Below are 25787 nucleotides of genomic sequence, written 5' to 3' on the forward strand. Positions count from 1 at the left end.
GTGATCTAGCCTTTAAATGAACTACAGCTCAGAAAGAACAATTGCTTTTCTTCTTCCCTTATATGAAATCCATCAATTTGATTTTCTGAGAGAATACCAAGATAATGGCTCATTGTCAGAGCTTCATTTTGTGAAGGGGCAGATGTGTGCTCTATCCTGGCAATGGTGCTATATTGATACTCTGGCTGCCTTCCATTCCATCCAGTGGACTTGATACATGCATAGGTGTGTGGCTTTTGAGACTGCAGTCTACCCAAAGGTGGGTATTTTGTAACAAAGTACTACCAATTTCATAATTACAGGCTCAAACTGTTTCTGAAATTTGATTTTCAAAGCTCATAGAGTCAGTCTTCTGAAGGTATGGGTTCTGTATTTTTATTCAATTAAACATGGATCAAAAAATCAAATCTGAAGTTGGCTGAATCCTTGGATGAAGAATCCACAGATGTGGGAATGAAGTGGGAATTGTATTTTTCAGTCTGTAAATTGTACTCAATTGCCTCCATTTCTTGAGACTTTCTTCCTCATTCTCCCTCATAACCCACATACACAAACATTAAAGAATGTTCACGGTGATAACTCACTGGAAACTCCTATAAACCATAGAGTTTCATAATCCTTTTAGAAAACATCTGGGGACAGAGAGAACTAATAAAGTAAAGGAATGAAGGGGTTCCAGGACACTGTGTATGACTTTTATGTATCCATTAACTTTTGGGAAATGTTTTAAATAATTCATAGAAGTGCTTTCAAATTATTATATGCCATGATGTATACATTATACAATATGAAAGCTCTGTGTGTGTGTGTGTGTGTGTGTGTGTGTGTGTCCTCAGTTGCTTGGTTGTGTCCTACTTTTTGTAATCGTTTGGACTTTAGTGCACCAGGCTCCTCTGCCCATGGAATTTTCTAGGCAAGAATACTGGAATGAGGTGTCACTTCCTCGCCCAAGGGATCTTCCAGACCCAGGGACAGAGCCCACATCTTTTGCGTCTCCTGCATTGGCAGATGTGTTCTTTACCACTAGCACCACCTGGGAAGCCCAATGTGAAAGCTAAGCACAGTTTAGCAGCAAAGGGCATGAAGTCCTCTATGAGCATTTCTAAGTCAGTGAAATTAACCAAGTTGGCTTCAGGAAAGGCCTCTAAGCCCATTTTGAACATTATAACAAAAATGAACTTAGTAGTATAAATTAGTCCCCTTATCCATTAATAGCTGAAAGCCCAGAGAGATCCATCCTGGTACCTCACAGGATCAGTGTAAATACTCTACCAGCCTCTTCTTACTGTTCTCTAATTTGGGCCCAAATAGCAAAAGCAGTGCAGGCAGCATCTCGCTTGCTGGTCTGAGAGCTTAAACCTGGACTGGTTTTGAGAAGCCCATTCCCGCTGCTTAAACATCATAACCTGCTGTTTGGAGCAGCTGATATGTTTTCCTGGTCCTTGAATTATTAAAAAAGGAGGCCTGCTGTGAAGGACACCTTACTGATACTTTAGTAAGCATTTACTGAGTATCTACAAGATGCCAGGCCCTATGCCAATTGCTGGAAATTGGTTGGGCACAAAATCCAATTCTTGTCCTATTAATTGGGTAGAGCAGCAAAGTGGGGATTTTAATACAGTGTGATAATTAAGGGGAAAATAGAGAAGCTATGAGAGCAGCTACCAGTGGAGTCAAATGCCTTAGGTTCAGAAGCCTGACCCTATCGCTTCCTTTTGTGTGATCTTGCCAAATTCCTTAACATTTTTTTCTTCATCTGTGACATGGGCATGGTAATAATATAATGTGCTCACTCAGGAGATTTTTATGAGGAATATTACCTAAAACATGTTAAGTTAGCTAATAAATGTTAACTATTAGTCATTCACGAAAGTATTTATTGGATGGCTGCTCTGCATCAGGTTGTACAAATGAATATTATTTGTTCTGGTTTGTGTGTTTTTCATTTCCCCTCTAGAATATAAGCTCCAGGAGGTAGTGGCTTTGTTTTTGTTACCAGTTTTCTGCCGAGACCGAGTTCTATGGCCTGACACAAGGGGCTATTGAATAAGTAAGGGAAACATGACTGGAATCGTAGGTCAGACAGACGGAGGCCCCGCCCACCTAGAAACATAAGGTTTCAAGGCGTGGTGCACATGGTACACATTAAAATTGCTTAGGGAGATTTCTGAAAAATTCGAATGCCTATATTTTGGCCTGAGGTAGGATTGATCCGGGCACTGCATTTATTCTGCTTTTCAAAGTTCCCAAGTGACTTTAATGCACGCATGTGAATCACTGAGATGGACTTAATAGAAGACCCTAAAGGGCAGGCAGGTGTCATGACCAAGTCTACACTTTACTAAATGGAACACGGATTGCAGCAGGCAATGAAAACGCTGGCTCCAGAGACTTCTGCTCCTATATAACAAGCTCTCAATCATTTTTGACTATTTGCTTAAAACCTCACAGAACAAAATGCGTGGGGCCAAACAGACTTCCAAAACTGCACAGGTAGGATTATTTGAGTCAAATGTCTGTAACAGTCTTTAACTCAGGTAAAACTAGGAAGAAATATTCGTTTAATAGTTCTTTATTTTGTAGCTCTATATACTTCCTCTCAGACAGCCAGGACCTTTGGTTTACATCTCAATATATAGGGTAATTGCTTCCTGCAAAGAATTGCACCTTAATAAAGTGAATTTCCTAGCTTCTCCTTCAAAGAAGAGAAACACAAAAGAGAGAACGAGAGAGAGGCAACCCACCAAGGAGAACAGAGTGCCAACATGCCGCGTCTAGGTCTGTCTTAATAAGGTTTTTGGCAACTTCAGTGAGAAAATCCATTTCCCTGACCAGTGCTTGTGAGCTGTGCGAGGTTTGTGATGACTGAAAATATGAAGATGAACTAATCAGAGCCAGACTTTGTCACTGCATCTCAGCAAGTAGGATTCCGGAGCTGAGACAATCATGTGGGTCAGGAAAGAGAGGAGGAGGAAAACTGAGAACTAACTGTATGGAGACATAGTCACAGAGATTTTCCAAAAAGGACTGAGAGCTTGTCTCTGTAACTGTCAACTGGCTACGGGGCCTGATTCTTTCCAACATCTACTTTCAGCGACAGATGACAACAAATAAGGCTCTAGCAAAAATGACAGAAAAATACCTGTCTGAGAGCAGGAATGGACAGATGTCGGGCACTGGAGGGGTGGGTGGCCTAAGTTTGGCCAGGGCCATTATATGTTCAAAGGTGATGTCCGTCTGAGTGCTGGCATTCATGAGTCGCACTTCTGGGGCTGTCCCATAGGCTGGTTTACTGAGAGGCGTTCGCCTTAGCACCTGGACCACGATAGGTTCCTTGGCATTTCGAAAAGCTTCCACTGCCTCTTCATGGGTAGCCTTTGAGAGATCCTTCCCATTGACCTGCAAAGATAAAAGGGCATTGCTCATCTCAGAGGAAAGAACAGAGAGACTGTCATGATAGATTAATAAAAGGTGGGCAGGGGAGGTTTAAACAAGTTCTGCTATGAATTTTGTGAAGGAATATTTAATCAGACATTGACATTTATTGAACTATTCACCAACAGGAGAAAGTGATGGAAACTAGGAAAACAGTTATTTCTTATATCTTTAAAAAGCACACCATCAGAATTATTAATAAAGATTTCAAACCTTAAGCAACACATAAGCCTCAGAAAATGATTAAAATCTTCAGCTTGTTTGGTCTCTAAGCCATGTCTGACTCTTGCAACCCTGTGGACTGTAGCCTGACAAGCTCTTCTGTCCATGGGATTTCCCAAGCAAGAAGACTGGAGTGGGTTGCCATTTTCTTCTCCAGGGGATCATCTGACCCAGGGATCGAACCCACGTCTGTTGCATTGGCAGGCGGATTCTTTACCAGTAGCCACCAGGGAAGCCCTTAATTAGTCTTACTGACTTGAAATATAATTTCTGTCAGATTTATTTTATATTCATCATTTTTATCCAAGACCATGTTATTGCTCATGTGCATGTTATCCTAAGTCCTTGCCATTCACAGTATAGTCTGCGGACCAGCAGCATAAGAGATTAGAAATGCAGAATCCCTGGCTATACCCCAGACCTGCTAAATGAGAACTGGCATTTTAACAAGATTCCAGCTGACTTACATGCACAAGAAAGGAGCACCACTCTGAAACACCTCTGAGAGAGTATGCCATGTCCCTTTGCTGCCTCACCTGTCTTCATCTATACCATTTTATGACTCTCCAATGTAGCCTGGATGTAACAGAGGAAGAAGGGATGTTTGCCTTTTCCTTCCATCACTGCTTCTCAGTTGGGCCAACCATTGGTGTTTGGGAGATAAAAATTTTTCTTTTAGTGACACTCTCCCATGCCTGCTTTTTAAGGGCCAATGATGTTTCCTCACATTTGTGGCACCCAAAACACCCACAGGCTTTTCTGATTACCCTCCTGAGAGGTAGTACAGAAACTGCTCTCAAATTGTCATCAATTTATTCCCCTAACATGGGTTCTAATAACACAGCCTCTTAGTGGAAGTTGTGTTTTCATAAACAGCTAAAGAATCATAAAAGAAAGTCAAAAAACTCGCACCCCAAATGAACCAATAATGTTGGCTTTTGCAAATAGGAAGAGATACTTGGGAGTACAGTACTGTGCTCAAAACCCCTGAAATTATACCATTTCTAGACAACTAAACCACCCATCTGCTGGTGAGGCTCTAATAACTGCTATGCACCAGCAAATCTTTAGAGATCCCTGGAAGCCTTCAAAAGACACAAAAGGAATCACTGAGTTGGAGTTAGCGAGAGACTGCTGACATTCAAATGAGCACACTTTCTCCCCCGAAGTAGAGAAAGAATATGTGCATGCTCAGAGCAAATAAATGATACAGTGCCAGGTGAAAATTGTCATGTCATGTAGAGATAGGCTTAATGACCTGGACGAGTTAATTTACTCAACTGACCCTTGAAAGAGTTAATGTGCCTTCAGAAATTGAGCAATTTAAGTTTCCTCACCAGCACTATATGAACCAGTACAGTTTCTGGAAAACTAGTAAGAAACTTCAGTTGGAGATTTGGGTGTTTACCTACCAATGTGCATAGTCATTAATTTTCTCCATGAACTAGAACACTACCACTGAGTTTTCACTGGTATAACTCTGGAATGGCTTGATGACTTTGCGCGTATGGGGCAACGTGAACACAGTACAACTACTAGCTGGCACTCATTCTTCTAGCACCTTCAGATGACAGGCACACTGGAGAGGCCGCTACTCCTGAAGACCTATAGTCAGCACATGGTAAGAGAAATTCCAGGGTGGAAAAGTACAAACTGAAATCTGGCTTCTTGTATTGAAGAGCATCATCCTCTGTCTCTTCTTATGGTCAGTGTTTACTAACTCCATAATTAAGGAAGATGATCCAGTGGTAGATAGACTGTTCCATCATAATCTATGTGGTATGGAAGAATTCCCCTTTTATCCACACATTTCCTGCTTCATGGTGTCCCTTCAACTGAGTGAATATTCATTTGTGCAAGATTTCATACCTTTACCTCTCTGAAAAGAAGAGAGGTCATAATCTTGGTCATAATCTATTATCAGCTATTTAAAACCTACTGGAGCAATGTCAATAATGCTATTTTTTCCTATAAGCATTGTATCTAGAGTAACTCCTAACAATGGCAGAATGAAAGTGTTCTTTTTGAAGGAACTTTAAACATTATCTGAAGGTAAATGGAAAATAATTTATGGCCATGGTTTCTTCCAATCATACATGAAATCCTGCGTGTGTGTGTGCTAAGTCATTTCAGTCGCGTCCAACTCTTTGCAACTCTATGGACCATAGCCTGCCAGGTTCCTCTGTCCCTGGGATTCTTCAGGCAAGAATACCGGTGTGGGTTGCCATGCCCTCCTCCAGAGGATCTTCCTAACCCAGGGAATGAACCCTCATCCCTTGCGCCTCCTGCATTGGCAGTAGGTTCTTTGCCACTAGCACCAGCTGGGAAGCCGACATGAAATCCTACTAACGCATAAATTGTATGTCATTAAATAGTGAAGAAATGCCATTATTCTATTTCTTCCCCAAGGTGGCTCAGTACCCTGCCTACAATCTAGTCTTGAGACTCCTTTGTTTCTTACTTGTTTTAGTGATCTTCAAAGAAAGAATAATTTTTAAAAAGTTCCTTAATGATAATGATTATTTATCTTATGCTCCTATAAGTGAAGTAAGGCCATTTTTGCAAAGTTCAGAAAAGTATAAAAAAATTTTCAGAAACAAAAAATTACTGGAGAGTATTTTAGACTGTGAAGTTATTAGTTCTTATCGTAATACTTAGTATATGCAGACAATATTAGCATTCATACAGCAAGATCAATAGCTATTGATTCTAAGACCTGTATATTCATTCATTTACAACCATGGCATTTATATGCAAAATTAATTTTTTGCTTTAAGGACAATTGAATACAATCTTAAAAAAGGACAGTCAATATAATCTCAAATATCTTACTTCCCTATTGGGAATGCTCTTTTCTTCTAGTTATCATGCAGCTGACCCCTATTTTCATAAGCTATTTAATATCTCTCAAAGTAAAGAAGTCTATGACCTTTAAAGGCTCAGTATACTGCCCCATGTGATCCCTTGGAAAATGTGAGCACTGATGATACAAAATGCTTTTTTTTCACTTCACTTGAAGTTCATCAACATACTGTTAGCCTACCCAAAGGTCACCATAAGTCATGCCTTTCACAATAGAAAAAAGAAGAGTTTAATTGGGATTTTGTGGCAGTTACTTTACTCAGTTATCATTAGTTACAGCTAGGGAGAAGAATAATTTTGAAAGAATATCTGAAATTTTAATCCTATAGAAAGTTTTGAAGTAAACTAGCAAATAAATTAATAGCAAAACTGCGTTTTCCATGTGGTTAGATCCTAAACCAACAAGATATTTGGTATTACCTAGTGCCATATCGTTATCCTTTTATTTCTTTTCCATCACAGTCTTTCCTTCCCTCCTTCACTCCCTCCCTTCACTATCCCTTCCCTCCTCCTCTCTCTCTACCTCAATCTTGGTTTTGTATGGACAATACATGTGAAATGAAATTGAAGAAGGAAAAGTCAGCTCTTAATGGCATTCCAGTTAATATAGACAGTTAAGAGTGCTGATTCGAACTGTTCTAGATGCCTAATCAGCGGAAGGAGGCAAAAGTGCTAGAAGCTGATTTTCAGGAGGAAAAACTCGGTGAAGAGTGTTGGGAGCAAAATTGATGGGAGGAAAGGTAATTCGAAAATTAAGATATACACACATATTACAGGGTGTGGGTTTGAAGTGTACATGCAGAAGACTGATGATTCGATCTAAGCAAGGTGTAGATAAAGAGACCTTTTTCTAAGGTGGTTGCTAATGAAATGAATGAGAGGTTAGAGCGTCCTAATAAACATGAGAAATATATGAGGTAATTCCTTTTATTACTATAACATCTGGCTGTCTGATAACTGTGGACAAAACTGATTTGTTTCTAAAGCTACCTAGCAACTAGAGTAAAACTGAAAAGACTCATGTAACTGCTCTTTGATAAGACGCTCACAGCCCCAGCATGGAGCAACTAGACTCTGGAATGGCGATTAAGTCACCTGATTTGAGATAAATGAGAAACCAGGCACCTTATTGATAAAGACAATTATCAGAATTGGTAACAGCATAAAAGAGGAAAGGAAGATGCTAATGATAGAAGTTTTGGGAGAAACAGAGATGTGGTTACCCTCAAGAAGAAAAATAGACTTGGGATTGGAAGCAAGTATAAAGAGGAGCCTTAATCATGCCAAACTTGAAACAGTTCTACCGGATGTTAAGTGACTAAAAGAAATCCTAACCATGGGAAACCATTTCCAGAGGTCTTCCTCTTTCCTGCACTTACTTTATCAATTTAGTTGATACGTTGAAGATATATACACATTTTTACAGATATGAACAAATAAATGTCTTGCTTCTCAAAAATTATTTTCCATTATATTGATAGAGGGAAGTGAATAGGAGACAAGTAGTCACTTTTCAGCAATCAATGCATAAGAAGTGAGAATCCATTTGTTGTGGCAGATGGGCTAATTAATCCATAAGCAACTTGTGAATGTTAAGTAAAGAATATAGCTTTTCATATGTAAACCAGATCATGCTATCATTTGGTGAAGCTTCTGTTTAACTAAAAATCAATCTACTCTTTTGGATAAACTGCAAAATCTGGGCCACTTGTCAACAACCTCCCCAGGGTGACTGGTGGCCTCAGCTTGTATGTGAGCTCTTCTGCTTTGATTATTCCTCCAAATCCAGCCACATGCACAATTTTCTTGAGTGTCAGAAAACAAACAGGCTTTTCTTTTTTCTAAAGAGCAAACAAGGGCATGAATGACCAAATCACACTGGTGCTATTTCATTTCCAACTTAGGCTGTTTGGGACGATGAGGGTTTCCAAATCTCTGTGCCTCTTTCAGAAACTAAGAGCTTTTAAGTATCTCTGCCTTTCATGAGATTATACTTATAAGAATACTCAGTAGAAAAGGTGCAGAATACCAAAGATTATGTACAATTTCAAGTAGAGAATAAGCAAGCATAAAACATTTAAATACTGTTTTTAATGTTTATAAAATTTAGTTTTTCATTTATTCATTAACTTATTTTCAGCATTATTGAGATACAGATAACATTATAAGATATTTAATATGTACATGGTAGTAATTTAATATATGTATGTATTGTGAAACGATTCCAAATAGCTATTAACACATTTATCACTTCAATTAATTAATTATGTTTTATTTAGGTGAGAACATTTACATTCTATTTGCTTAGCAAATTTCAATTATGTAATACAGTGTTATAAACTACAGTCACTATTTTTACTTTAGATCCTCAAACCTGAGTGTTGTAATTATGGATGGGCATGGCAGCTTACAAGAACTCTTACCCTCACAAATAACTATGAAATTAATTTTGATTAGAATCCCTATATGATTGCTGATCAAATTCTCTGATAATTATGGGGGTATTATAAAAACAGAGCCTAATAACATTTTATGTAAGAAAAAAGCAATATTTAAATTGCTGCTAAAATGTTTGGTATGAAAGGAATTTAAAATAATCTGAACTCTATATTCATTAAAACACTTGTCATATACACTCTGTAAATCAGTTTTAAGGAATTTAAGCATATCACCTTTTTCTAAACTTGGTATGTTTGCTTCTAGATGGACATCTGTTATGTAAATTGAGAACAGCATAGCATAAGAAATATTTATAGCAAAAAGAACTCACAGAAAAGGAATTGTGCAACATGTTATGAAGAAAATCTTGTGAGATTGACTAAACTTAATTTTGAAACATTTAAAAAATATTGTCAATGAACAAAACACTGGTAGGCCTGTGATAATCGTATTTTAGAAAGTGAGAACGTAAAAAATGTTATGTTGCATTAAATCAAAAGCACCCTAGATGCCCATCAGCAGACGAATGGATAAGGAAGCTATGGTACATATACACCATGGAATATTACTCAGCCATTAAAAAGAATTCATTTGAATCAGTTATAATGAGATGGATGAAATCGGAGCCCATTATACAGAGTGAAGTAAGCCAGAAAGATAAAGACCAATACAGTATACTAACGCATATATATGGAATTTAAAAAGATGGTAATGATAACCCAATATGCAAAACAGAAAAAGAGACACAGATGTACAGAACAGACTTTTGGACCCTGTGGGAGAAGGCGAGGGTGGGATGTTTCGAGAGAACAGCATTGAAACATGTATATAATCTAGGGTGAAACAGATCACCAGCCCAGACTGGATGCATGAGACAAGTGCTCGGGCCTGGTGCACTGGGAAGACCCAGAGGAATTGGGTGGAGAGGGAGGCGGGAGGGGGGATCGGGATGGGGAATACTTGTAAATCCATGGCTGATTCATATCAATGTATGACAAAAACCACTACAATATTGTAAAGTAATTAGCCTCCAACTAATAAAAATAGGTGAAAAAAAAAAAAAAAGATATGTGAATAACTGAAAAAAAAAAAGTCTGTGTAGTTCAGTGTTCTTTTGACTGTGCTGTTGTCAGATTTTGGGAAGAGAATAAGGTAATTATCACACAGGTTCTAATGAGCAGACTTATTCAGAAGTGACCCTGGGGCTCCTTCTGTCTTGCCTGGACTGCAGGGTGGTAGCTTCATTTTGCTGGTGTGTGAGGTCTTGCAGCTTCCCTTGAGCTCCAAAGGCTCCCCAGTGCCGAGTAGCTGGCTTTCCCAGAACACGGAGGTAACTGACTTCTAACTCAGACAGCCTAAATCTCCTGTGTTTCCCTCCTGACCATGTGACCCTAAGGAAGCCGCAGCAGGGTGGGGTCTCTCCACTGGAACACGGACCCGCTGTAGGTCTGAGTTCCAGGTCCCCGCGTGCTGCTGCCCCCTGACTTGTATGTTCCCCAGTAGAGACTGTGTTGTGCTTCCTGGGCTATGCTTAGTCGCTCAGTCGTGTCCGACTCTTTGCCACCCACGGACTGCAGTCCACCAGGCTTCTCTGTCCTTGGGGATTCTCCAGGCAGGAATATTGGAGTGGGTTGCCATGCCCTCCTCCAGGGGATCTTCCCAACCCAGGGATCAAACCCAAGTTTCCTGTACGGCAGGTGAATTCTTTACTGACTGAGCTACCAGGTAATCAATAGAGACTGCAGTCTAACCTGTAACTTGTGACAGTGCGGAATTTGCCCTAACAACCGTGTGTGACACACATTTACAACACAAAGAACTGAATTTATTCAAAATTCTTCTACATGTAACATTGTGAATTGCAGACTCCCATTAACCCAAGGAGATATTTTAAAAGCCTAATAATATATTTAGTTAACTGATTGTGACGCTGAGGTCACTACTGCAGGATGCTGTTTCCCAGCTCCTTTTGCGGTACATTTTGATGACAAAGTGTTCCCAGATGCAAGCAAGACTCATCTCCAACTTTTCTTAAGATGTTGCAGGCCCAGGACTTCCCTAGTGGGGCACTGGACAGGAATCCGCCTGCCAATGCAGGGGACATGGATTAGATCCCTGGTCCGGGATTTTTCAGAACTGTTCTTGAACCAATTTGTATTTTTGGTTATAGGAAATCTTGGGGATGAAATTTTAATAATTGCCTTTCTCCCTATTATCTTTTCTCTGCCTTAATTTTTGTATTCCTTCTTTGGTATTTTCTGCTTCTTTCTTTCTTTTCATTGCCACACTTTCCCATTTGGCTGGGATTTAGCAAATTTGAAGAGTGGTTATCTATGTAAATTATTCCAATTATTAAAGGAACAGGTTATGATAGTTTTGATTCTTACTGAGGGAAATAAAATGTGTGCAACATAGCTTTATTTCCCTCCTTATAAATAAATTTATCTTCCCTCCCCTTAATGAAAGAAATGGAAACTCCTCTTTGGCACTTGAGCTGGTGTTTCTTGCTTTGTCCCTGAGATCCACAGTGCACTCTTTTCTACCCAGCTCTGTATCTGCTGGGATGCTGCCAACTGTATTCCATGCCACTAGGCTCCCTTGCTTTACGTCTTTTGCTTGCTTTGGCCAGTGGTAAGAGAGCTAATGTTCTGTCTTTATCCAGGGCCTCCCTTCCTGGCTTTCAGGATGCCAGCTCTGGCCAGGGTTGGTTCACACCCTGGCTTACCTTCCTCCTTCAGGTCTGTGAGTAGAAAGGATTTCTCTTTCTATTGTGTTCATTCCCTTAACTCTGCTCATACCTCTGTGAGTGTTCCTTCATCCAACTTTCTTCAATGAAACCCTTTGAGTGCGCTCTCTGTTTCTTTCTTATTAATATAACTAGGCATGGAACTCCTTTGATTTAAAAACAGAAAAACAATAACAAAATAATGGTTAAAGGGGTGGGGTGGAGAGGGAGACAGGAGGAAATTTCAAAAGGGAGGGGATATATGTATACTTATGGCTGATTCATGTTGAGGTTTGACAGAAAACAGCAAAATTCTGTGACACAGTTATCTTCAATAAAAATAAATTAATTTAAAAAAAGCTAAAACTTACCACCTTGGCCCACTATTGATGATATTAATCTTTATGACTTGATGAGGGAGAGAGTGAGAACACTTGAGGGATGGGGTGGGGAAGAGAGGAGAGACAGAATGAATCTAAAGCACATGTAAAATGTTAATGTTAAATATGTTAAATGTTTATTAAAAATGTTAAATAAAATTCTAGATGTAGGTATTTGAGAATTCCTTGTACTATTCTTATAACTCTTTGATGAGTCTGAAATTATGTCAAAATAAAATGTCTCAAGATATTGTTATATTTGTTATTAGTTACAAATGCATTTATGCTATAATCATTTAGAGTTAGCAAATAATTATAAGCAATTGATGAATTATAAGCTCCCTACAAAGTGTTTCTGTATTTGCTTATCTTTAAGAGGAACAAATTCTTAGTCTGAACTGAATGTCTTTTTTCTTGTGCACATACCACACACACACACACACACACACACACATCCCTACAGCAAAAAACACAGATTGCTATCACCAACTTTATCATTGTCATAACAATTCATCTACTGAGTATCACCTGAAATCCTGTTCTCCTCCAAGCTGAGCTATTTAAAAAGATGGATGACTGCCTTCTGGCTAATTGTAGGACTTCTTTCATTACTATAAAAGACTTTTTATATCTCAAGTGACTCTATAAGCAGTGAATAATGACTTGAAGTCTTTGGAGAAGAGTCCACTGATGAAATGGTAGGATAACAACTACTTATTGACCTTTTACTTCCTAAGATAATACTAAGCTGATGTAGTTGATTATTAATAAACCTATCCATTGAGTTTTGACACATCAGATCCAAATATGTTAAACTTAAAGAGAAATTCTGATGGAGACATAAAATTTCCTGCAGCAAGCCTAAGGGTGTAAAGACATAAGGCATACATAGGGCAAAAGCTGTTAAAATGAACTCAAACTGTTTCATTGGGAACAAACTTCATTGTAATTAAATGACCCAGATTTTCTTTAAAAATTACTATAAACAGCATAAGCAACTGAGGATTCGACAGAGCTATACATTTTTCGTACTCACTGAGCAAGCGGAAATGTGCTCTCAGCCCTTGGACGAGATCTCGTGATACCATTTTCATGATGAGAACATATATGAATATTAAGAACATAACTTTGGGTCTCAGCCACACTAGCATAGTGTCATAGAAGTGTTAAAAATAACTTTCTGTTAAATTAAAGCAATGCTAGTGTTACACATAGTTACTAATGAGGGACAAGATAGTGACTTATTTGTGATAGGACACTGATGACAACATCAAAGACGCTGAGGACATCTTCACCAGAAGTCCACTGTCCCTTTTCTATAAGCATATCAAAATATGCTTAGCTATTTAAATGCTTCTGTGCAACAAACGCTGAATGACAAGAAGCTGATGTTTTGTCTAGTACTGTTGTTTAAGGGCCGCAAACGTGTTTGGCACGTACTTGACTCTCAATAAATATATTAAATAATTTGTTATGTATTTATCAGGACACATGTTAAAACAACCTGGAGAAGGAAATGGCAACCCACTCCAGTATTCTGGAGAATCCCATGGACAGAGCAGACTGGCAGGCTACAGCCCATGGGGTCACAAGAATCAGATACAACTGAGTGACTAAACCACCACCGCCATGTTAAAACAAATGTCATTGGGCTTGTCACTAAAGTTACCTGTGATTATGTGCAAACTGCATGCCTTTCATTGCCCAGCTCTATTTCGTAGCCCAGTTATCCATATTATTCCTTTTACTTGGGCTTCCCTGGTGGCTCAGACGGTAAAGCGTCTGCCAACAGTGCGGGAGACCCGGGTTCGATCCCTGGGTCGGGAAGATCCTCTGGAGAAGGAAATGGCAACCCACTCCAGTACTCTTGCCTGGAAAATCCCATGGATGGAGGAGCGTGGTAGGCTACAGTCCACGGGGTCGCAAAGAGTCAGACACGACTGAGCGACTTCACTTTTCACCATAAAAACGGATTTGAGTGGCAAAGAAAAGGCATTAAGTGCTCTGCTCGAGAGCCCCGCCCAGCATTCAGTGTTTCAGCAAAAAGAACAAGGATGTGGGAATCATTCAGGACTGGGGTCTATACACAGTTCTCAATATCAGTTGTGGGGCTTTAAGTTATCTAAATTCTCTGAGCCTCAGTTAATTCGTCTGGAACAGGAGCTAGTAACACCCACTCACAGCGCTGTGGACAGGATCACAGAAATAATACAGCTCAGGCAGCTGACATGCTATGATGTTGACTCATGATTCCTTGATTCCCTCCCTTCCTTCCTGGGGAACTCTTGAGTGACAGAGACCAGGTGATTCTCTGGGGATACAAGAAAATACCTGTGCTTACACTCCTGGCAGCAACAACGACAATAGCAGTTAGCACTGAGTGAGCGTTCTTTACAAAATGCCACAAGCTGAGCCAAGCCCTTGGTCTCTGTTAGCTCAGTCACATCCAAGAACAATCAGGTGAGGTAAGAATTTTATCCCCATTTGAAAGCTGTGGAAGCCGAGGATCAGAAGGCATAAGGAAAAGCACTTGCTCTCACAATCTGCTAGGGAAAAACAACAGCTACATCTGTAATTGTAAGCAAATTTGTAAAGAGCTGAAATGAAGGTGCTAGTAGAGCTCTATGGAAGCATCAAGGGCCAACCATATCTGGCAATATTGTGATTTGACTCCAGGACTTGACATCTGAGGCGGTCTTAAAGAGGTAGTGTTTCATTAGCAGCAAAGATGGGAGTAAGGAAGAGAATCCAGGGCAAAGAAATAAAAGAGCAAGATTTCTGGGAACCAGTAGGAGATCTGGTGTAACAGATTTCAAAGGGATTTGGATAAGTACAGAAAAAAGACACTGGAAAGGAGGCTTTCACAAGATCCCTATGTTTTCAATGGGCTGTGGCAAGGTATTTGTTTTAAACACCTTGCATCTGAAATATAGCATGGTCTCATTTAGGATTTGAAGATAACTCCAAAGTCTGCCGTGAGAAATAACTAAAGCAGGGAAGGCATTTACGAAGATCAGTTCTGTTCAGTTGCTCAGTCATGTCTGACTCTTTGTGACCCCATGGACTGCAGCACGCCAGGCCTCCCTGTCCATCATCAACTTCCAGAGTTGACTCAAACTCATGTCCATCAAGTCAGTGATGCCATCCAACCACCTCATCCTCTATTGTCCCCTTCTCCTCCCACCTTCAATCTTTCCCAGCATCAGGGTCTTTTCAAACGACCCAGTTCTTCACATCAGGAGGCCAAATATTGGAGTTTCAGCTTCAACATCAGTCCTTCCAATGAATACTTAGGACTGATTTCCCATACTTAGGATGGACTGGTTGGATCTCCTTGCAGTCCAATGGACTCTCAAGAGTCTTCTCCAACACCACAGTTCAAAAGCATCAATTCTTCGGTGCTCAACTTTCCTTATAGACCAACTCTCACATCCATACATGACTACTAGAAAAACCATAGCCTACTAGATGGACCTTTGTTGGCAAAGTAATGTCTTTGCTTTTTAATATGCTGTCTAGGTTGGTCATAACTTTTTTCCCAAGGGGTAAGCGTCTTTTAATTTCATGGCTGCAATCACCATCTGCAGTGATTTTGGAGCCCAAGAAAATAAAGTCTGTAACTGTTTCCACTGTTTCCCCATCTATTTGCCATGAAGTGATGAGACCGGATGCCATGATCTTAGTTTTCTGAATGTTGAGCTTTAAGCCAACTTTTTCACTCTCCTCTTTCACTTTCATCAAGAGGCTTTTCAGTTCCTCTTCACTCTCTGCCATAAGGGTGGTGTCATCTGCATATCTGAGGTTATTGATATTTCTCCCAGCAATCTTGATTCCAGCTTGTGCTTCATCCAGCCCAGCGTTTCTCATGATGTACTCTGCATATAAGCTAAATAAGCAGGGTGACAATATACAGCTTTGACATACTCCTTTCCTGATTTGGAACCAGTCTATTGTTCCATGTCCAGTTCTAACTGTTGCTTCCTGACCTGCATGCAGATTTCTCAAGAGGCAGGTCAGGTGGTCTGGTATTCCGATCTTGAAGAATTTTCCACAGTTTGTGGTGATCCACACAGTCAAAGGCTTTGGCACAATCAATAAAGCAAAAATAGATGTTTTTCTGGAACTCTTGCTTTTTTGATAATCCAACAAATGTTGGCAATTTGATTTCTGGTTCCTCTGCCTTTTCTAAAACCAACTTGAACATCTGGAAGTTCATGGTTCATGTACTGTTGAAGACTGGCTTGGAGAATTTTGAGTATTACTTTACTAGCATGTAAGATGAGTGCAATTGTGTGGTAGTTTGAGCATTCTTTGGGATTGCCTTTCTTTGGGATTGGAATGAAAACTGACCTTTTCCAGTCCTGTGGCCACTGCTGAGTTTTCCACATTTGCTGGCATACTGAGTGCAGCACTTTCACAGCATCATCTTTCAGGATTTGAAATACTCAACTGGAATTCCATCACCTCCACCAGCTTTGTTCAGAGAGATACTTCCTAAGGCCCACTTGACTTCGTGTTCCAGGATGTCTGGCTCTAGGTGAGTGATTATCTGGTATTGTGAAGATCTTTTTTAGGAAGATACATGGAGAGAATGACCAGTGCCTGTATCTGATGGGGACAGCAAGGATGGTCCAAATGGAGGAGGCAGGAGAGGGCTGTACAATGGCATTATGACACTCTCATTTATACACAGTTCAACAGGACTGTCCGATTGGCAGATTTTCTACAACAGCCTAGCCACAATTTCTAGTGCAATTGATTAAATCCTCCCTGTACACAAATACAAGCTGTAGAATCTGATTTTAAGTATAAAGGCTTTCTTGACATATAAAAATAGTGATGTTATGTATAAAACAGATAACTAATGAGAACCGACTGTATAGCTCAAGGACCCTACTCAGCATGCTCCCGTGACCTAAATGGGGAAGTAATGTGAAAAGGGAGATGTGTGTATACGTACAGCTGATTCTACTGTTTTCCTGTGCAGTAGAAATGAACAGAACATTGTAAAGTAATTTTAATTAATTTTAAAAAATAAAGTATAAAGGCATTCTAAGTGGATGTTGCCCATCTCCTATAGACTTATATTTTCAGTGATTATTTTAGAAATCAAAAACTACTTCTTCCAATGTTCTGAAACTGCATCTCTGGTTAGTACTCACCTAGGAAATAGGGTAACTGTCTCAACACTGTACATACTCACTTTCTCTCTCTCTCTCTCTCTCCCTCTTTCTCTCTCTCTCACACACATACACAAACACTCATAAAACTCACACAAACTTGCACACACACAAATACTTTTATACCTTTCTAGGGCCCTCCACCTGAGTCATTTATAGCTTTGTGTGAGTTATAAACTTAGATATTTCACCCAAGTGGATATAGGAGTTTTAGAACATAGGGATTAACACAAGAACGTAGAACTTGTATGATATATAACTGCCTCTTCACTACCAACATCTCTAACCTAGTGCTTCGAATATGAAAGTTATTTCATATGAGTTTGAAAGGACAGGACAAAAAATCTGAACAAACAGTCATCACCTTTGGAGAAGTGGAAGGTTTAAATCATTTTCAACAATCAATTCTGCCATTTGAATTCATTCTGACACTTGTTGAACTCAATCGATGACACGAAACTACAGTAAAAAGGCCAAGCCCACAGGGAAATTCATATGCTTTTATGCCCACAAGTAAAACCAACTGAATTTGTGCCCATAACCTTCTTAACACCATTCTTCCAAACTCCTCAAATTCGTGAACTGTGGAAAGCAATATATTGGTCTGTATTTAATAAAAAAAATAATAGCTGCCTGAGCCAAAAGATGAAGTAAATGCGTTTAAAATAGCAACTGATGTAATTTTATATAAAATAGCTGAAATTTTCCTCAGTGATTTCTTAACTTGGTTGTCTCTACATGTACATTGAAATGGGTAATAAAGGTAATAACAGTAATAAAAATTGGTTGAGTGTTTACTATGTGCCACATACTCCACTCAGTAATATCTACTCCTAGAGGTGAAGGAATTATAAAACTCATCCTCTAGATAAAGAAATTAAGTCTTAAGAGTTTAAGCAATTTGCTCATGATCACATAGATACTGAGTGAAAAAAAACAAAGTTTTTCTTAAAATTTCTATTATTATTACACATCAATAGAGGTATAGAGCTCTAACAACTGAATAAGAGGATTGGTGGGTTTATGTTTTCTCTTTTCTTTTAGTAAGTAATTCATCAGACTACAATTAAGTAATCAACTGTAAGTAGTAACGGCAGGAAAAGAAGCGGACGACAGAGGAAGAAATGGTTGGATGGCATCACTGACTCAATAGACGTGAGTTTGAACAAGCTCTGGGAGTTGGTGATGGACAGGGAGGCCTAGCGTGCTGCAGTCCATGGGGTCGCAAAGAGTTGGACATGACTGAACGACTGAACAAAACTGAATTGAACTGTAGGTAGTCACGGGATGGATAATTGTCTCAATTTCTCTCCCAAGGACAAGAAAATTTCAGTTGAAAAGTGAAAAAAACGTTTCTGTAAAATGAATAGGTTAGACAAGATGATAAAGATCTTCACAGTTCTAAGAAAATCTATAAAAGTATACATAAGCATGAATATGCACTATTCTCACACAATCCTGAAGTCATTTAAAACTTTAGTTAAAAGAACCCTCCACCTCTTTGTTTTCTATAAGTGAATCAAGTAAAACTCAGACATGAAGGTGACTCCAGGACCTGTCAATCTGCCATTGAACTTTTCCGTGAGATGCCTAGTTCAAAGTCTGGCCTTGCTCACGTGTGACCCAGTTTTGTTACCGTCTCACAGCGGTTCAGTGGCCCACAGTGGTGTGACGGATGAGGTTCCCAGAGAAGTAACCACCTGTGTTCTCTTGTGTTTTCACCTTGGTGGACACATTACAATGAGTGGTTCAAACAGAGAGAACTTCTCCAAAACAGTAGCTGGACTATATGCAAAACTGCAGCTAACTCAAGGTTTTGGCATTCTCTGTCGGCATGCATGTTAAATTAGACAACAGTACTTGGGGGCACTTTTTGAAAACTGTGTTTTACACGGCCCTGTGACTCCTTCAGGAAATGAATGAGACTGAAGACCAAAGGGAGAGTAACCACAGATGGAGTCATTATATTCTTAAATTCAACCTGCCACAAACATGTTTCTACACTAATACTGTTGATTTTATTTTGCTTTGTGTGGAAGACGGGGGGAGAGGGGCATATATTTTTGTAATTTTAGTTCCTGTAAACAATTAACATATGTACAATTTTAAAATAATTTTCAGCAGATAAAACAATCCTGCCAAGGCACTCCATTGTTCCATGTCTGCACAAATTACCTTGCATCTCTGATGATTTTATGTACATTTAATCACAAAAGATTAATTACATGGCATACGGAAACCGGTGAAACACTGAAGAGATAACTTCAATTTAAGTGCACATGCAACCAACTTGTGGCTTTTTAAAACAATTTTAATTAAAAGTACTAGAAGAATCATCAGGCTGAAAATATTAGGAGCTCTGGGATGGATGAGCTTAGCATAGCTAATTAATTGTATATTTAATCAAAGCAGCCTTTGGCTGTAATTAATAATCTATTTTCCTCTGGTAATAAATATTGTAGTTCTATAAAAACAGAATTTATAATTTCCAGAATGCCATATGCACAGAAGAGCGGGACAGAAAAGAAGTATTTCTACAGCAGCTTTCTAGCTTGATTTTGTTTATTTAGAGAGGATGCTGTCTATATCTCTTTCATTCGTTTTAAATGTCATCTCACAGTGGCAGCTTACAAATAGCTATCCCAGAGTGACTTGGACATTTCAAAGGTGTAAAGAATAATCCAAAAGGAGTGACTAGGAGAATGCTAAATGAAGTCTGATTTTTCTTGCACCACGAAGATCTCATATTTGCAAGAACTTGAAGTAGTTACGTTTAATATGACTGCTAGGATGATGAGACACAGCATTAAACAGAGTCTTCCCTTCATTTCTTTTCAAATGGCAGGGTGAGATTCAGAAATTTCTACCATCTGCATCCCGGTAAAACACTCAAATCACAGAGAGAAAACACACTTTCCTTATGATATCTTTTAATCTGAGCGCCAAAGACATACACACACACATACACACACACACACACACACACACACACACACACACACTCATGGCTCCTCTTCAATATTCCTTGCCAAGCATAGTATATTTTTTGTTCTTATGACCCTTTCATTAATTTTGGGGAAAGAAACTCTCTAATTGGAGGTAGTCACATGCTTTTTATATGGTCTAAGATTCCTTTTCTTCTTCAAGCAAGATATAAATTCCAAGAGTTTTGCACAAGTAAGGAGATAACATAAAAATTAATCTTAGATGATGGGTTTTTTCTATCTTTTAAAGATGTTTTAATATGTGAAAATTAACTGTTGGTTTGCCATTATTGTTTCATATTTTTAATATTTTTATCACAGCATGTAGGAGTTGTGGGTTGTTGAATAAATAAATCTTTAACTTAAAAAGCATCTTTTAAGATCATGGAAAACACATATTTTTATATGCATCTGATATAATTGCTTGATACACTAATCAATTCATTACATAGATTTCATTTTTCTGAGGGTAATGTGGTCTTCCTATGAATATGTATGAATGAAACATATATGAGTTAGGTGACCAAAATTATATCAAGTGAAAATATTTTTAGTCAGTCTATACTGGGTAAATGTCTAGGAATCAGACAAAGAGAATAAAGCACAAAGGTAAAAATGTGCCACTCTCCTGCAGGCAGCCATTACTAACATATGATCAAAAGTGGCTCTTATTAAGTACATGAAAATGTCTTCAGGGCCTAATCAGTTTATAATATAACATGCAATTTCTAATGAGAACAAAAGTGCTAAAGACAGTTTTTAAACTGCACAAGATAGCCTTTTCCTTTTAGAATTGTGACTAGTTGGTGGCTCCTAACACAGGCTCTCCCAATGTCCCACTAAAATTATCTATGAAGGCACAAAGGAAGACAGTTCACTTGGACAATGAAAGGCAGAATTATTCACAAGTATTTTATTTGCCCCAGTTTTGACAGAATTCTTCACTGCTGATTAAACCAAACTAAAAATTGAGACAAACTTCTCCGAGGATTCACAGGGCATTGGGATGACTTGGGCATGTGGTATATGTATGTGTGTGCTTGTGTTTGTGTGTGTGTGTGTGTGTGTGTGTGAGTGTGTGTATGGATTATGAGTTACTCACTGGATATCAGAAAAGTAAAGTGGTGAATGTGCTGCCTGTCTCGAAGGAAATCTCAAAGACTCCAACAGCACCCATGCTCACCCTGGGATATTCTGTGCTCCTCACCATACAAAACCCTACTCTACCTTGTCCTGCTGGAACCCTCAGAAGATGATTCTAATAACTCAGACCTGAAAGTAGTACTCTTGGGGTTGAGAAGATGGATCTTGAGAAATGCGATTCCACCAAGAGGTGGTTGTTGTTTAGTTGCCGAGTCATGTCTGACTCTTGTGAGATGGTGGACTGCAGTCCCCCAGGCTCTTCTGTCCACAGGATTTCCAAGGCAAGAATACTAGGTAGCCATTTCCTTCTCCATCCACCAAGAGGTAGATGGTAGCAATTTCTCGAAATGTGTGGGGAGACTGACAAAACAAAAGTTCCAAGTAGAGGGTCTCAGAGAACAGACAATCCTAAAGACAGGGTCCTCAGGTGAACACACATGATGATGCTTCTGTGGAGGATTAACATCTTTTTTTTAAGACGGTGTAATGTTGCCATATTTGAAAGTATTTTTCATTTTAAGTGTTTTCCTCATAAGTTATCATTTACTTTACTTTTCTTTAAACTTTCTTATATGAGAAATGAGGATGGGAAGAGAAAGAAAGGAAAGAGTGAGAGCAAGAGAGAAAATGAGAGAGGCCTGAGTCATACTTATCCTTTTTGTTTTTTAAGTCCAATACTGAACATGACATCCTTGGAGACAAGAAAAAGAACCATTTCCCTAACTGTAACCCTAACCCTAAGACAGAGAATGTACTACTTTGAGGGTGTAGGGTGCTTAAATAGTACATGACAAGATATTCATGAATATGCATTATAATGCAAAAAAGCAAAGTAAAGTAAAGGGAAAAAGCATGATTGTCGGGCCCTAGCTTGGTCCCAAGCTTTGTCCCTTGGCAGCTATGTGACTTCAGGTTGATCATTTGACTCTTGCACACTTTGGTTTCTTCATTTATATAACTGGGGATAATAATGCTGATCTCTAAAAGTTGTTATGACAAAATAATGAGAAAATAATAAAATATAACCAATATGCAAGATAGAGTTAGAATTCAATAAAATATGGAAAATATTTATTATTTTGTTATCTGTATGGCATTCAAAAGGGTTCTCTATCCAGTGTTTATCAGAGAGTGATAATGATAGGAGGTTTAGACATGTTGACAAAGCATGCAAATGAGATTTTCAGATGGCAAACATTTTAAAAAGGAAAATGTTATACACAAAGAGCATTGGATTAGTGGTTAGATGATTTGAATTCTATACCATTTGCTACCAAAGTAGACTTGGAAAGTTACATAAGTCTTCAAAACCTCAGTTCATTGTTAAGTTTCAAATATATGTGAAGTCAGTACAGATGAGGGAATTTAGGGCTTGATGTTTGCAATCTATTTAGCAGTTTATGAGTTAATTTCCTCACCAATATGCATCTCACCGTTGACAGGAGATTTAAGGATTATGTACATCTTAAGTAGGAGGTAGATATTGGTTTAATTGATTTTTACCAAGGTCATACAACAAGTTGTAAAGCCTAGGCTGACTCTCAGCATTCTTGTTATGCCACCATCGGGTCTCTCTCTTTTGTTCTCAACCTGTTGCCTAGATTAGTTCATCAATCCCCGTGAAGGATATAGGAAATGGTTGCTAATTTAAATCTAAATATTATGTTCTCAGCAAAATTGCTTATCAAAGAAGGCAATGAAAACGAGAAGAGATTACTGATTTCCTAATTCTGACAAGTATTTCTGAGTTTACTAGAAACCAGAGCACAGAACTACTGGCTGAACTGGGACCTTGCTAAATATTCAGTTTGGTAACTTTTAGAAAGCTGAAGATCACGGTCAATTGATGTCACCATGACATTTTTACCAATTTCCTAGACTTACTAAATGACAGCTTCACAATGTTAAGAGTTCTGTTTAGAAGAAAAACCTCAGTAACATGGCCCAAACTTATGATATCTACGTCTTTCAAAATAGAGTAAAAGAACAAAATTTAAAGAATGGCAAGCTGACTTGCTCTTGTTGCTTAAATCAAACAGCGTATAAATTGCTGAGACTCCAAACATGGAGGTATGTTCCATTTACATCTACTGCCCCATTACCTTGCAATTACTCTAACACAAGAAGCATGAGGGAAGCAGCTGGTGGAAATTATTTCTGAGGTGACTGAACTGCTGAATAGCAGAATCGCCTGTAGGCTGATCTTTCTCGATGGTAGTGATGTCAGGCTTGAGAGTTCTCCACTGGGGAAGACGGTCTTGCATCTTGAAGCTGAGAAGCAGCATCCTGGCCTCTACTCACTAGATGCTAGTATTACTGCCCGCTTCACCCGCAACTCCCCCATACACACACCGCCACCTGTGACACCCGAAAATGTCTCCTAGAAGGCAAGATCATGCCCAGTTGTAAGTTCATTTTAATGACATTTTACTCCATGAAGGTTGAAGAATGCTGGGTCTAATAGACACATTCTTATTTATTATAAGAATATTGAAACACTGCATAACACAGAAGTTGAGGAGAGAAATTAACCTCTATTTCATGGATTTTTAAAATTTTATAATTATATATAGTCATATTTTAAGGGGAAAAATTGACCTGGAAAATATCTGAGTGAAATACTGACCAATAGTACTTATAAAAAGAGCCCTGGGACTTCCATGGTGATCCAGTGATTAAGACGCTGTCCTTCCACTGCAGGGAGTGATGATTTGATCCTTGGGTCCTGAAACACCACATGCCACGCCATGTGGCCAGAAAAAGGCTCTAATTATGTTTTGTTTTGTTTTTTACTGTCAGTCGAGAAAAGTTAAATGTGATTGTGTGATTGTCAGGGTTCTTTCATTGTGGTGTTCTTCTGGTATAGAGACCCAGAAGGTATCACTTGTCCATCAGTTACTATATACGGGATTCCTTGAGCTGTCATTAAAGCGGTAAGATCATGCTTTGTTGGTGATGGCCATATGACAAGGATGAGATGAGACAGATCCCTGGATTCCAGGTGACCTGCAATATTTATTTCAACAAATACTGTGTTTCAGTCATTTTTCATTACAGATTTTATTTTTTACACTTTATTCAATTTAAAACTTCCTCTAAACATTTTTCCACATTCTCTTCTAGTACTGAGGCCCATATATGCTTGTAATATGCACCCTAATAAGTAATAGCCTATGCATTATTAATATGAATTTAAAAATTGTTTGAGATCCCATGTACTGTTTTTAGAAATGCTCTGCTCCACGTCAATTATCTCAACATTTCATGGAATTGCTGACTTGGGACAGGACTTTGGATGCTGGATAAAGAACTGTGGAGAGGATAATGGAATGTACCTTTGCAGGACTGAAAGGCTATAAAACACCACAAGATTAACAATAACTGGTAACAGTTACTATGAAAATAGGAAAAAAATAGTTAACTACTTAGAGTTCTTGATGTCACTACATACTGTTATTTAGGATTCTGATAGAAAGAAACATAGCAGACTCATTTTTTATCCATTCGTTCATTAATATGTAATGCATTTCTTTCTAGATTTAAAAAGACTGCACACATATGTGTTTTCTAAAAGGCTATAAAAGTCAATGACTATGTTTACCCAACAAGGAACTACATTTTTCAACTTTAGAAGTCCAGTAGGGGAAAGCACTCACCTCTCAGCTAGTAGACATTTTCCATATTTCCTCATTAGGGTAGTTGAGCATGATATAGAAAAGGGTGATCAAGTGTGACAAAATTTGTGCTCTGTCTACATTAGTTGCTTCCACTATAATTTTAATTGCTAGATATCAGAGCTTTAAATATTTCTACTGTTGAGTAGATATCAAGAGACAAGCCTTATGAATTAAAGAATCTTGTTGGTATATAACCAAACATGTAAATGGATATTTTACATAATTAGCTAAATTTTGGAAAACAGCATATTTTTAAAGCTTACAATATTAAACATTTTAATACATACAGTTGAGCTTCCCTGCTTATATTATTTCAAGTTTTAGGCCTATTTAGAGTTGGTTACAGTGACTAGAGGGCAAATGATGTTACTAAAACTCAAAGCTAACAATTATAATTTAAAATATAATTAGATGTGTGTAATGTTATGCTCCTGTCACAGCACTGGGAATACTAATTAAAATGAAAAATTAGAAAATAATTTTCTTGAATCTAAGATTAGTTTCCTCTTCCTGTTTTTGCCTCAATTTTCATTCATGAATGAAAAAAAAAAAAAAGAAAGAAATTACTGAGCACCAGCAACATGTTAGACAGATTTAGGCAGTGAGGTAATATAAATGAACAAGTCAAATGAAATCCCTGACCTCATGGAGTCGACATTTTAATGAAGCAAACATACAATAAATATATTAAATTCTTAAATATATTAAGTACTATGAAAAGATAATTATCTGTTATTTGC

The 25787-nt window shown here is 38.4% G+C and overlaps 1 protein-coding gene across 1 annotated transcript in view; it reads right to left on the minus strand.

The window, feature by feature from the left end:
* PDZRN4 (PDZ domain containing ring finger 4) overlaps nucleotides 1–25787 on the minus strand; it is a 398606-nt gene that overhangs the window by 77187 nt on the left and 295632 nt on the right. Inside the window, exon 4 of the mRNA XM_061129809.1 lies at nucleotides 3143–3399. Within this exon, the coding sequence (XP_060985792.1) occupies nucleotides 3143–3399 (257 nt within the window). The remainder of the gene's footprint in view (nucleotides 1–3142; nucleotides 3400–25787) is intronic.

This window comes from Dama dama, chromosome 3 (assembly GCF_033118175.1).
Source record: "Dama dama isolate Ldn47 chromosome 3, ASM3311817v1, whole genome shotgun sequence".
Classification (NCBI taxonomy): Eukaryota; Metazoa; Chordata; class Mammalia; order Artiodactyla; family Cervidae; genus Dama; species Dama dama.